The 15,112-nt window shown below is 36.9% G+C and overlaps 1 protein-coding gene across 2 annotated transcripts in view; it reads left to right on the top strand.

Annotated features, from left to right (window-relative positions):
* Tmem71 (transmembrane protein 71) overlaps positions 1–14,558 on the top strand; it is a 35,025-nt gene extending 20,467 nt beyond the window's left edge. Inside the window, exons 7-10 of one of the 2 annotated variants that reach the window (NM_172514.3) lie at positions 1,898–1,973; positions 7,958–8,019; positions 8,121–8,181; positions 12,836–14,558. In NM_172514.3, the coding sequence (NP_766102.1) occupies positions 1,898–1,973; positions 7,958–8,019; positions 8,121–8,181; positions 12,836–12,851 (215 nt within the window). In that variant the 3' untranslated portion in view covers positions 12,852–14,558. The other variant, XM_017316534.1, reaches the window with a different exon arrangement.
* The last annotated feature ends 554 nt before the right edge of the window (positions 14,559–15,112 follow it).

Genomic DNA, 15,112 nt, shown 5'->3' with positions numbered 1-15,112 from the left:
GTGTCCTGTCTACATGAATACTCAATACAACTGAGGTTATCACTGTGGGAGGCAGAGAGTGAGTGAAATGATCCTGGTTTTACTCGCCTCTATAAACCATTACTGAATAGTGTCCCACTGAGCATTCCTCCAAAGACTTAGTCATGTGTCCCGCACAATATATTCCTTCTGCAGTTGTTCAGCAAGTGCTAAAGGGTATTTAAGTTCCAGGTACATGTGTTTCAATAGCAGAAAAATCTATCTTTGACTGTGAGGATAACCACCAGGCTATCAGTACCTTCTGAGTCTCAGCAGCCACCTCTTCTAGGGAGCCTAGCCTTCAATGTTCTGGTTCACAGAACTCCTCTCTCTTATGCCCATGAGCTGCACCACTGTTGCCTGCTTGCCTGCATGTCTCAGCATTCTCTGAACCTAAGGTCATAGCTATCCTTGGATCCCAAATTGACCATACAGTGACCCATCAGTGTTCATAGCCAGAGAACTTTGTCGTGTCTCAAGCTGGGGTTATTTTCCTTAATTGCACATGAAATCAGAAGAGATGGAGAATGCAAATACACTTTAGATGAATGGTTAACATTCAACTGAACCCCACAATAATTTATTTAATTCACAGTATACATAAATCTTCCACACTCTGAGTGACATAATTTACTATTGCTCCACTTTGACTCGCCAGACTTCAGAATTCCGCCCACACTAGGGATTCAGTGAGATTTATAGCTAACTCTGTGTTCATTCCCAGGATAAAATCACAAAAATAAAAACATTCTCAGTATAAAGTCTTTCTGAGTTTTAAACAACTGTTGCAAAATTGAGCTTCTGTAGTGTTGGGGGGGGATTAAGTTGAGATCTATTCATAAATATATTTTTAAACCCTCACGTGTTCATCTTTAAGTCAGCTCTGATTTCTTACGGGTGATTAGTCTGAGACTCAGGGTATGATTCTTATGAGTCTCCTAATTACAAGTGCTGGGTGTTTTGTGCTTCTTTCTTCCATGATTTGACCCCATTGAAATAGTTCACTGATTACAGAATTTTGAAAGATTAAGTACTTCATAATACATGTATCTTTTTCTTCTTGGTCTTTAGAGATTTCCAGAAAGCAAAGTTGCAATTGTCCTTCTATGCCTCATTTCAGACAAAACATTATGTCCTGTCTAGATGTGGTTTTAAAACCTTGCCTCTGGTACTTCATAGCTGTTTGTTATTGAACTATTGCACCATGTCTCTTAGTCTTGGTCTACTCATATGCAAAACTGAGATTATGTCCCCTGCCTTGCATGATTTCAGGATAATTAAATTAGCCAACGTATTAAAAGCATTTGTGAATTATAAAACACTCTGCAAATGATAGGCATTCTTATTATTGTGATTGACATAATCATATTCATCATCATATTTTTAGTGTTCTGACTTTAGCATAAATTCTACAAGGGCTTCTTCCAATATCAAAGCAAATAGCAAGTCTGAAACATTTTGACTTGCATAATCTCTTGTTTTGCTGTGAGAGGGGACATTTAATTCATTGACTGTAGGGTTTTCTAATCATTTGACCCATATGTGACATGATTTTAAAAAATATGTTCAAAATGTATGCATAGGTGTATATGTCTGCATGAATTTATAGGTAGCATGTGTGTGCAGGTGCCCATGGAAGCCATAAAGGGGCATCAGGTCCCCTGAACCTAAAGTTGTGAACTACCATGTAGGTAGTAGGCATACGCTTAATCATTGAGCCATTGCTTCAGCCACACTTGACATGATTTTTATCTTGTTATTGATGATTGATTGCTTAAAATGTCCTACATCTGAAAACTATGAAACAGACTTAGAAGAAGTTTGTTTTCCAGGGTTATTTAATTAGCAATGATCTATGATTGATTTCTTCTTCCTTCAGGAGCTGGTTTGATGCATAAGGTCTCCTTTCAGGCAATCCTCCTAGCAGTGTGCTTAGTCATTTCTGCATACACAAGGTATTCTTGGTTTTGCTTGCTTACAATAACATTTCATAATAAATGGGGAGCAGCAATTGATGGATAATTTTCTTGTCTCTTACCATAAAACATTTTAGGTAGCTCTATAGCTAAAATTTGTTCATCTATCTGGTATGATACTGCTTTTTTTTTTCTTCATGTACCTTCTCTCTCCTCTCCAGTACATATAGAAGCTGGCATACATTGCTTAGAGATTAGACCATGTGAAATATTTTGTTTAAGCTGTGATGACAAGGAGAGCCACAATCCATGTTTCCATTTCAGTTCATTCCAAAGAACTTGAAGTCCCCATTGAGTCTCTACTTTTCCTATTGTAGCTTGTACCCTAAAATACAGAAAAATAAAAAATATATTCTCTAAAATTTAGAGTCTAAAGAATAGCAATATTTATCTGGAACAAACAGAGTGATCTATGGGAATGTATGAATTACTTCAGTCATGAGTGGATTAACAGGTTGAGGAAAGGTAAGATTATAAAGTGAAAAAATGGGTTATAGTGAGTACTTTGAAACAACAAACTTTGGCTACAGTAACTGACACTAAGAATGATGTTATATTGAGGTTGAAGGGCAGTTGTTGGGCAGATGTCCATGTAGAAGTACTTTGTGTACAACCTTGTAGGAACTTTGTGTTCCTGCGCAAGGTCTTTCTGAATAGTAACTCTCATGCAATCATATGTAAAGATCCTTTGTTCATACCATCCTGATTTCATTTATTGCCTTGCCATATCAACTTTCACATAATAACTGTCAGTTCCAGAGGAGCCAGCTTAGCATGGATACACAGCACTCAGTTCTGACTATATGTGTGTTAACGTCTACCTCCTATCCTACATGTTCTTGGCATGCCTTCTCCATCCATCTTTTCTCAAAATTATAGAAAAATGTTCAAGTCCCATCAGTACTAACCCTGTTAATGTCTCAGAATCTTTGTTCCCTCTTCCTGGCACAAGAATATTTCCCTAAACTAATAACTGGTGAGCTTACTTCTTTCTGGAATCTTTTCAAATTCTGTTAGAGAAAGCTTTCCTGGCAAGGATGCACAGACCCTACAGCACAGTTCATCACACATACGTCCTGCTTTATGTTACTCCAGAACACTTTCTACTACGGACCCTTCATAATGATATGTTCAGTCATCCAAATGTTAGTCATCTAGCTCTCATTCTAAGAATGTAAGCAATCGGCTAATGGCATGCCTTAGCAAGTAAAAGTGTTTTCAGTACAAGCTTGATGTTGTGAGTTCAATACCTGGGATCCACACCGGGAAGACAGAATCTACTCCTGAAAGGTGTCCTGTCACATTCATGAGCACATACACAGATCTGTACACACACACACACACACACACACACACACACACACACAGAGAGAGAGAGAGAGAGAGAGAGAGAGAGAGAGAGAGAGAGAGTTTGTGTTTAAAGTATTTCTTAAAGAACATGAGCAATCCAGAATCGACATCAGTGTATTACCCTTACTTCCGTATCCTCAATGACAAGAGTTCATTGATATTTCTGAATGAATGGATAAAATGAAAATGAATAGTGAAGCCCTATAAGCTTCACTGTCTTTGGACTCTGGTAGCAAAATGCTATTTAGCCTCAATTCCTGCATCCTGGGGGTAGAACACCTCCACATTGCTTGGGAAAGTTGATTTTTCTTCTAGATTCTTCTAGAATTCTCACTTAAGTATGAATTGAGGCTTAGTGAGAGTTGGTATTTTAAAACAAGCCTCCCACTTAATTATGAGGTTTGAAGAACATTTTAGATCACAATAGGACAAAAAGAACAAAAGGAGGAGGCTCTATGGCTAGAAATAGAGTGTAACATTCTTCATTAATACACCAAATTGGAAACTGATAATGTGCATTAGTACAATAATGGCTGGAAGAAATTATGTAGAGCAATCACAGTCAGTACTCTTTTTACTTAGTGTGTTCCAAACTTCCAAATAGGTCAGGAAACCCTGTGTCATATATGACAGGGCTTCCAGTGAAACATTCTTCTTGGACTAACATATGTAGATGTATCCAGCCTTGAGAAACAGAACTAAACTCCATATTACTTTGGGGTGAGCTGTTTCCAAACTGGTTTCCAAAGAGCAGATTGAAGAAGTGGGTAGAAATGGGGTCTGTACAATATAGTGGCAAGAGCTGATTGGCGCCCCCTCTGGTGAACATGGTCACTGGTAAAGTTATGAGAGATTATTGCCTGTGCCCTTGTCAAGAAGCAGTAAGAACGGCATGCTGTATAGTCTTGCCAACCCTAGTCTAGCCATGAGAAAAATAAAGAGAAAAGCCAAATGAAGGGCATTCAACACATTAGAATCTAGCCTCAAAGGTGGTAAGGCCATTGAGGACCTTGTTTTCCTATTCCAGAGGATCCTAAGAGAACATGATGAATAACTAAACAGAATATATTTTCAGATAGGATCCTGAAACAGAAAAGGACATTAGGAGTAAACTGAAAAATCCAAATTTAAGCATTTACTCATATCCATATACACTCAAGGCCTTTAAAGTATTGCTTCTCTGTCAATTTCACACTGCATATCACACAATTTGATCACATTCATTCCTTTACTCTCTCTTAATTTCTCCCTACCTCACAGAGTTTACTTTAGACTCTGGGACTATAATTCAACGCTATTGTTTACTTTTTAAAAATTACTTGCTCAATACTTCCCATATTACTACCAGAAACTCTTGCAAGTTTCAAGATTGTTTACTGTGGCCGTTGTATATATCTTTATACTTTAGTTTCACTTTGCTTTGTAAGAGTGATTTCTATCTCGCAGGCTGCTCTCTAATCCTCCATGTAGTTGAGGCTGAACATGTACTCCTACCCCTCTTAATTCTATCCCCCAATTGCTAGAACTACAGACATTTACTACCGCACCTGGCTTTTGTTTTTCTTAGAAAAAGCTACTTAAGAGTGGTTAAAATCAAACAAAATGTATAATACCAACGAGGTATACTATTCACTTGAAATCCTGACAGCATAGCAACTAGGAATGAGCAAGCATATGACGACATGGTCAAGTAAAAATGATCACCTTATAACTGACAGTGACAACAAGTCACCATCATTTATAAATTGTCTTCTGATTTTGAAAAAAAATGCACATGTCCCATGAATAGAAGAAATAAGGTCTGTTTGCAGGGTTGGCATTCTTTTGTCCAGCTCAACCATAAACCTTTAGTCACTTTAGGTTTCTGTTCCTCTCATGCTACTATACTATTTCCCTGACCAGTAAATCTTATTTCTTCAAAATATATTCTAAATCATCGTTTCTTAGTATTTCAGTTGTCCTTTATAAAACAGTTAAAGAGCAAATAACTCAGACTCATCGTGTTTTTCCTGCCCTAGGTTTAGTCATTACTCTGAAGTTTCAAAAGTTCTTTTATTGTAGAACATTAGGAGATCTGGGTGCCAAGTGTGCTCATTAGTATTGGAATGTCATTCCTTCTAGTCTGCCTGTAGAGAGAAATGAGGAATGTTTGTGCATATGTAAGAACATTGACACAACCATGTGGAAATTATGTATCTATATACACATAAAGTAACCCAAATGTGTTAACATTGGTATATCTAACTAACCCAATGCAACATGACTCAATCCCAGTTTTCCTGTCACCTCGATTATTCACAGGCTTCCTCTCTGACAGCTATGAACTTGATTTTCAGTAATTTCCACCGAATTTTTGTCCCGATATAAATGTGCAGAAGTTGTAGGATTCAATTCAATACTTTCTCCTGATTCTATTGTTGATAACTTAGCATTCATCTTTGGTGATCAGATAGAATACTGACTTCTATTTCAATTTTAAAAGAATATTTTAAGTTTTTAAAAATATCATTTTAATTTTTAAATTTTCACACATATCTTTTTTAAAAAATAATTCTTAAAAATATCTTTTGAGACTTGTTTTGTGTACTAATATGTTGTTACTTTTGGAGAAAGCTCAAGGAGAAGACATTTTCTGTAGGGGGGGTGGAATGTTCTGTAAATGTTAGTTCAGAAGGAGCTCTGTCTGAGGAAGCGAATGCTAGAGAAGCTCCCTCTGTGTCATCCCATGAATGAGAAGAGCAAGCACAACCAAGTCAGAATTTATATGTCAGGGTAAGAGAGACAGAGCCAGAGACAGAGAGACAGAGACAAAGAGACAGAGGTAAAATGTATTAGAATTCATCAAAGAGCAATAGGGGGTCTGAGCAGCTCTTTGTTAAATAACACAAGTCACATGGACCTAACATTCACAGATTATCTATCTCATCCACATCCTAACGAATATATCTTTTTTTCAGGAGCTCATTGGACTTTCTCTAAAACTGACAATCTATTATTACACAAGGCAAGTCTCAAATGATATTTTAAAAAATTGAAACAACACCGATTAAAGCTAGTTACCAACAACCACAGAATCTGAACAGCTCACTACGTTTGAGTTTTTGAGTGAAAAATGACAGATATCTGGAGTGAACTTAAAATATTCACTGGTCAGACAACATCTTGTTTGCTTTAATTTTTGACAATCTTTAATAAAATTTATACAAAGACAAAAGGCTTGTACTGAGTTGTCTATCCACCAGTGAATGAAATTGGAGAATGAGACAATAAGTCTGCCTTTAATTGGGAAGAAAGTGCCAAACTGTGTTCCAAAAATATTTTCACCATTTTCCTTCCCATGAACAATGATGGCCCTGTAGCTTCTCTGTTGTTTGTTATGACCATTAACAGGCTCAACATTTCTGATAAATATATGACCATTGCCAGTAGAGAACTTGGAGCAATCATTCTGATACATGGACAGCCATTTCTCAGCATGTTGGCTTGCACTGTCTAATGACAAATGATGTTCTACATTGCTTTAAATACTTATCTTCACACGCAGCATTTATTTTCTTGGCTGAGATGTGTCATGTGTTCACATTTTCCACCCATTTTGAAGGTTATTTGTCTTCTGGTTGATGTTTTATATTTTTAAATTATTATATGAAATAATGGGTTTCATTGTGGCATTTGCATACATCTATGCCATTTACATTGTTATTTTCAGCACCCTTATTGGTGAAGTTTGGTTGTTCATAATATAGATAGGATTCCTTTAGTAGATTTGAGATTTGCAGATATTTTCTTCTGACTTCGCATTGCCTTTTTATCCTCCTAACAGTATCCTCCCCAGAGAAAACTTTTTTCTTTAATCTTCAGAATGTTCAATTATTAATCTTTTTCTTGCAGAGACTCTACCCTTCATACTGTACTTAGCAATTCATGGCCAAACACAAGGTCATACAGGTTTCATCCATGATGTCTTCTGGAAGTTTTATACTTTATGGTTTATAATATAGCCACTGACTCATGTTAACTTCAATGTTAGGTAAGATAAATATATATGATGTAAGATAAAATGTATATGAGAATTCACTCTTCTGCTTTCAAATAGTCAATTGTTTCAAGACCATTTGTCAAAAGGTATTTTTCCATTGAGTGGCTTTTACATTCCTTTTAGAAATCAATTTACAGAGCTAGAGAGAAGGCATTTAAGAATGAATGCTCTTACATAGGTCCCAAGTTCAAATCCCAGAATCCACCTCAGGTGGCTCATAACAGCCTTTAAGTTCAGCTGCAGGGTAATCTGGTCTCGACCTCTGTGAGCACTGCACTCACCTGAATAAACTGTCTTTCCTACACAACAGGCGTATACATAAAATTTAAAGTAAAAATAAATCATTTTTCAAAAAACCAAATCTGTTTGGCATATATTCGTGGTTCTGGTTTAAGGTTCTCCAGTATCTTTTGTTGCCCCATCTGCCTAGCCTTTTGCTGAATCACACTATTTTTTATTTTGGAGCTATATAGTAAAGCTTGACATTCAGAGTCTACTCTTAGTCTAAAAGAACACTGCATGTGCTGGAAATTCAGGGTTAATATGCTAAAATGACATGATCTTCTTCTTTCAGGTGGTTTGTGGGAGGAGAATTAGCCAGCATCTTTACATGTGCATTGCTGATCACAATAGCTTGTGAGTAACTTTCCCCAGATCGCTGCTCTAATTCTTGGAATTAACTCAAGTTACAGTATTTAAAATAATATATATGTATATTTTTCTCTTTTCTACTCAAGATGTTGTGAAATCACTGTTTCTCAACCTTGCCCGCTATTTCAAAGCCACCTCCTGTGCTAGGTAAGTACTACCTCTGGTGTTATCACTGTCTTATCAAAGAGGACAGAATCTAGCATTTTGTAGGTTTCTGCTAAGTAAGAAATGGTACTTCTGCTAAGTAAGAGCTACATGGAGGAACAGTTCCCATGATCATATGAAGAATATTTTTCCTTTAATGCTAAAACCTAGTAGCAGTCATAGAATTAGGCTTTATTCTCAAAATATGTAGAATTATATTTTAGGACCCCAAGACATTGGAAACAAAAGGAAAATTAGTGTCCTCAATTATTTTTAGAAGTGCCATTATAGATTCATAGTATTGTACTTTCAAAATATATTATATTATGATGTCTTTGTAGTACAGCTTCTCAAATGCCTGGCAAATGATCTGTTTCAAACCACAATTTCTCTCCCCTCCCTAATGAGGATTCCAGAGGACTCTCAGGGTCTGAGAGACACCCACAGAATTTAAAGCAGGCTTTTCAGTGCCATCTTATTGCAAGACAGTCTGTGTTGATGACCTTAATTTCACTGTAGTTGTTAAAACCAGCTCCAGTGGGCTTGGAGATAGAGCATGTTCTGCAAGTCAAATCAGTTTGTTGGCCTTTACACTTGACTTTCTGCATCCTTGTTTATGAAACCTTGGACCTGATTCTGAAATCACAGTAGAGTGAATGAAGATTTGTTTGGTTTACGACTCTAAGAGTATATGAATTTACTGGCATTTTGAGTGACATTTCCAATAATTTCTAGCTGTTCAGGTTTCTGGGGACAGACATTGATGCAACTGAGATTTGTAGAATTTAATAGATAATTTGGTGTTGGGATCACCACCCAAATCCTTGTTCTTAAGCCCTTGTTAAATACATTTGCTTAGAACTCATCTAAAATAACTAATTATGTCCTAGCCATATTCTAAATCATTTTATATCTCAGTGGAGGCTCACAGGCTTGCCTTTTCCAGACCTATCTACAGTTTTTCAAAACTGATTTAAGTATTTTGAATTAATCTTTATTTTGAGTTTCATATATATGAATTTTGGTCACTTTTACCCATTTTTATCCCATGTCACCTCCTTTTCTTCTGCTGCTAAGCCTTCCTTCTTACCAAATTGTTTTTGTTGCTTTATTTTAGAGATCAAATGCAGGCTTTGTGCATTTGTAAGGAAGCTCTACATACCTAGGATACACTTCAAGCTACCTTCTCTCTCCCTTTTATTTTGGTGTTCCTGATATTCAAACCTAGGGCTTTTAGCATTTTAGGAAATGCTGGGATCATTTCTGATAGCCTAGAACTGCCTGATGTCCCATATACATATATATATATATATGTGTATACACTCATGTACATGTATGTATGTCTATATGTATGTCTATATGTCTATATGTATACATACATATGATTGTATTTGAGACCAGCTAAGTCTAAATGAGCACAAGTGGGAGGTTATTTACCGAAACATGAGTGACTTATCAGTGGCTATACCAATGAAGAAAGTGACACCCTTCTCCTAACCAACATTCATTGTCAATAGTCCCTCAGGGAAAAGTGTGGCCTCAGGAGCCCTTTTCCCTCCCCTGAAGGAATGTTGACGAACCCAGTCTCACACAGATCTTGTGCAGGCAACCACATCTGCAGTGAGTTTACAATAAATCAGCTGGTTTACTTCCTGTCTATAAGGCCCTGATTCTCAGTGCTGTTCCTTATCTCTAATTTTTACATTCTATCCACACTGTCATCTTGTCATGTTCCATGATGGCCCAGCTTTGTATGGCCCGATGACACTAAAATAAAGAAACAAACAACAATAATTTTTACCCAAAACTTCATTTTAAAACCCAAATTTTAGAAGTAATAATATTGTTAAGGCTTGTCAGAGAGTGAGGCATATATAAACTGCCCCTGTTTAAAAATCAAATGTATAGTGAATAGGTTGTCCATTATGTGTAAAACTTCTGTGGTGAAGGCATACTTTTTTTTTCTTTTTTTAAAATTAGATTATTTTCTTCATTTACAGTTCAAATGCTATCCCCAAAGCCCCCTATACCCGCCTCTGCCGTGCTCCCCAACCCACCCACTCCTGCTTCCTAGCCCTGGCATTCCCCTGTACTGGAGCATATGATCTTCACAAGACCAAGGGCCTCTCCTCCCATTGATAGCCAACTAGGCCATCCTCTGCTACATATTGTAACTAGAGACACATACTTTTTAAAAGTGGCATTAAGGGTAGGGCCTCTAGGCATGAAAGTCAAGGAGGAGCTATATCTTCTATCTCAAGCTTTAGGCCTTCTGAATCCTAGTTCCTGCAGGTCATCAGTCATGTGACCTCTTTGGGTAATACTTTGCCTGTGAGTGTTACCTCTTGATTTGTAGCATCAGTTAACCTACCAAAACTTGACTGCTAACTATGCTCTGTACCAGTACAGTTTATCTGAACAGTCATTAAAATAAGGTTCTTCCATAGGTCCCAAGGTCACAAAACCAAGGCGTGTGGACAGTCTTAATATTTCAGAGTGTAATAGTAGTCACATGCAAGTAATAGGCAGATTAAAATGTTTTCTATGTGGTAAATACAAGTATAGATCTAGTAATTAGCCCAAGTGAACATGGGAAAGGAAGTTTTTCCAGACTGGGAGAGGTATGGGGTGTGGTCAGCCTTCCTGGAAGAGGCTCTATGTGATTTGATATGTTGTAGTTAGTTTCCCAAGTTAGTTTTCAGGCATCTCCCCACTGCTCTGCGCTCTTCCTTTGTTCTTTCATAAAAGCAAATAGATCAAGACTGCATGTATATCCTCCACTGACATCCTCGTTTATGGGAAAAGAGCTCTCGTCGGATGGTGTATGTACATACTTTGACCTCTCCCTTTCCTTCCCCTCTTCTTCTCCTATTGTCTCTCCGTTTTCCTTGTTTCCTGCTTACCAATTTTCATGTACACACTCTCATATATGAAGATCTGCAAAGCAAGAACCACACCCACCCCAATGCCTTCAAAATAGCAGATGCTGCCTACATATTCGTCAGCCCAGTGATGTTTTCTTCATCATTGCTTGAAAGAATTTTTACAGCAGAGAATTCTGTACCTGTGTGTTAGAGACATTGCAACTCTGTCCTTTTCACATAAATGTATCTAAGACACCATGAGACATATATATGTAGTTATTAAGATCAAGAATCAAGAATCACTCATGTTCATTTACTTTCCCTTGACACACTATCTTTGTGGACGTCAAGAATATCAATAACAAGTATAGCTTTATTTGACAAAAAAGAATGACTCATTAATCTCTTCTTACAATCAGTAATGAAGGTCTAAGGAACTGGGGGGAAGTCACTGAGTTCAGTTCAACAGACATCTGCACTGAGCCCTCCCACATGCATTTTGTCCTGTGCAAGGATAGATTCGATTAGGTGCTCTCCTCCTTGGCACATTTCATTCTTCTCAAGTTGTGCTGCTTTTTACATCATAAATCAATTTCTTTTCACCTGCTCCTCCTTGAATTTAAAGTGTTCGGCTGTGGGGGCTGTTCATCTACTAGACATTGTTAGAATAGCCCTTGTTCATGAAGTTCAACACAGGCATCCTGTATCTCTACTGTAGCCCCACTGTAAATGTTCTGCATACCTATGACAGACATCCTAGTACCAAAGCAGGTAGCAAACTGTTGTAGTTTGATTTATGTTGCTATAGTAAAATCTCCTGTGAAAACCAGAGCTGAAGGCAATATAGGAGAGAAAGGGTTTATTTAGCCTAAAATTCTAGGTTACAGTCTATCACAGAGAGGAAATCAAGACAGGAACTCAAGCAACTAGTCACACTGCATCCACAGTATAGTGCAGAAAGAACAAATGCATCCTTTCTTCCTTTAGCTAGCTTCTTCCTGCTCTTTACATAGCCAGGGCTCCCCTGCCTAGGAAATGTTGATGTCCACAGTGGATTGGGTCTTCTCAACTCAATTAACATTTATGACAATTTTCTATTGTCATACTCAGTTCAACTGAGGCTCTTTTCTCAAGTCAAGTAGGTTGTGTTAAGTTAATAGTTAGAAGTAACCAGAATACATGTGTTCTCTCTGCTGCTGGATGGAAACTTTTCATTCATGCTAATGATACATGAATTAATTAACTTTAGAGAGTTAAGGCATGGAAACTACAACCGTGTTTCCCTCTAGGCCAGCAGTTTTCAACCTGCGGGTTGTGACCCTTTTAGGGGACCAAAAGACCATTTCACAAGGGTTGCATATCAGATATTTACATTACCATTCATAATGGTAGCAAAATTATAGTTATAAAGTAGCCAATGGAAATAATTTTATGGCTGGGGTCACCACAACATAAAGAGCTGTATTAAAGGGTTGCAGCATTAGGAAGTTTGAGAACCACTACTCTAGGCTGTACTCCTGGCATGATGCTGATTAAAAAGTAAAGTTATAAAATGGTAATTTGCCAATTTCCATGGTGAGCTTTCAAGGCTAAAACCTTCCTAGCTTCAGAGAAAAGAGCAACTGAAAACTGCCAGGGGTTGGGGGGAGCGGTAGGGAAGAATTGAAGTAGAGAAAATCTAAGTTGAGGCTCCACTCTTGCTAGCTGAGATTGCTCAGTCTAGTTTGTATATGATTAGATAATTCAATTGTGTGTGTATGTTATTCATTTATTTTCTCCTTTCTCTAATCTAGATTTGACAGCACTTGAGGAATACATGCAATGAATGTCTTCGCTTTGAATACCTGGGAACAGTAATTTGTAGCCTTCTTGGAATCAACCACTTTATTGGAAGGGAACAAGCAAATATAAAATAGAAAAATTAATTTGACAATGTTATTTTTTTCTGAAAATCTTAATTTCCACATGTAATAGTCATTGGTTCAGGACAATAATATTAATTTTTCTTTCTTTCCAAAAACACTGTCAGTTGAAAGAGAAGGGATAGGAAAAAGTAACAGAGGACAGACCACCTGGAGTAATGTTTCCTCATTGTCCCAAATATAATGAACTTCAAACATTTATTTTAATTAGAGAATTTGTGAGAGGCCTGGACCATGGGTATAGCATGTCTGCCATCATGCAGCTATGCCTTGCTAACTTACTTTAACTAAACAATGCAAACAAGCTTATTAATATTCATAAAAGCTGAATAGGAAATAGACACTGTTTGTACATACAATACAATAAATGGATGCATTTGAAAATGTGCACAGATTTTAGACGGTGAAAAAGGTGCTATTGTTTGTCTCCAGATGTCCATGTGTTGAAACTTTCATTGTCAATGTGGCAATGTTAAGAGGTGGTAGGACTTTTAAGAAATCGGGCCAGTGGGATATCCTTACATCTGAGGGAACTTCATTCAGAATGTGTAAATGGTCAGTCCCTCAGTCTGTCTCTGGCTTTCTGTCCAGCTATATGATCACTTCCTCCCATGTCCATCATGTGATGTGATGTGATGCTATCTGCCTTGAAACTATCACTAGAATGAAGAATATGTTGTCACTATGCATAGGAACCTGCAGAACTGTGCGCCAATGGAATTCCTTTTCATCACTCAGTGTTCTGCCTCGGGTATTTTATTATAGTAATGGAAAATAGACTAAGAAAGCGGCAGATCATTGAACAGGGGAGAGCCATTCCTTAGACTATGAATTTTTCTCTTGATCAATTTTTCTTACTAGGTTTTATTTTTTAAATTTCTGGGGAGTAATGATCATCTTTTATTCACATTGTGATGAAAATATGATATATAAAAATTCTTTAAGTACAAAATAAAGGAAAAACTAGTGTTTTAAAGCACATTAAATAATAAAGCTGTATAATGGGCTGTAAGGTTATAAAAGATATTCAGTATTCTTACCTCTTACCAAGAACTTTCAGATATAACCTGTTGAGGATGCTCCATGCTGAGCAATGTCTATGTATAGAAACTACATGCTTTAAAATTAATATCAAATTAATACCTTTTGTGTCTATGATTGTTAATATTCATTATCATCTTGACTGCATTTAGCATCACCCACGAGACTAACCTTTAGTTATGTCTACATAGTTGTTTCTAGAGAGGTTGAAGGAAGAAGACCTACTCTGAACTTGGGTACCAATATCCCATGGGCAGAACAAAAAGAATAAAAATTTCCTTGACAGAATAAAAACGACGGAGGGAACAAGAGAGCACCAGCATTCATCTTTCTCTCTCTTTTTTGACTGTGGACACAATGTCACTGTTCACCCAGGTTCTGGCTCCTTGTCTGCCTGTCATGAGCTGTATCCTCTTAAACTTTGAGTCAAATAAACCTTTCTTTTCTTAAGTTACTTCTGTCTGGTGTTTTGTCAAAGCAGTAAGAAAGATGACCAATATAATGCCATTTTGTTTCTGTACTTTTTTGGTTGAATAAACTTCTACTAATGAATAAGTAGACTCACCAGATTAGTATGTGTATAGTATCATATAATTTATATTTACCTATATCCATATACCTTTTCACACATCTATTGACCTTGATTACTTAAATTTCTTATTCATTTCTGTTTTACTAGCTTATGTGGGGTTTGCTTTTTTATTTGTTTACTTGATTATTATTTATTTATTATTTTATTTCAGAGACAGGATCTCTCATTCTACAGCCCAAAGATAGCCTAGAGTTCACTGTTTAACTCCGGCTGACTTTGAACTCATGACAACCCTCTTGGTCGCGTCTTCTGGGTTTTGTGAGGATAATCACAAATCTTCAAGGCTGGCTGTATATTCTCACTTTGAATTATATGACTGTCCTATGTATTTTATGATACATGACATATAAATATTTCTCTAAACCCATTGTTTGCAATTTTCACTTTGTTCATTATTATTTTTTTGCTGTGCATAAGTTTTTAATTTAAAATGCCCCCACATGTTTATTTTTACTCTTGTTGCCTGAGATTTGGTGTGGTAGTAAAATAAACAACAAACAACAAACAACAACAAA

Source organism: Mus musculus, chromosome 15, assembly GCF_000001635.26.
Source record: "Mus musculus strain C57BL/6J chromosome 15, GRCm38.p6 C57BL/6J".
Classification (NCBI taxonomy): domain Eukaryota; kingdom Metazoa; phylum Chordata; class Mammalia; order Rodentia; family Muridae; genus Mus; species Mus musculus.
This window is presented reverse-complemented; position numbering and strand designations above follow the sequence as displayed.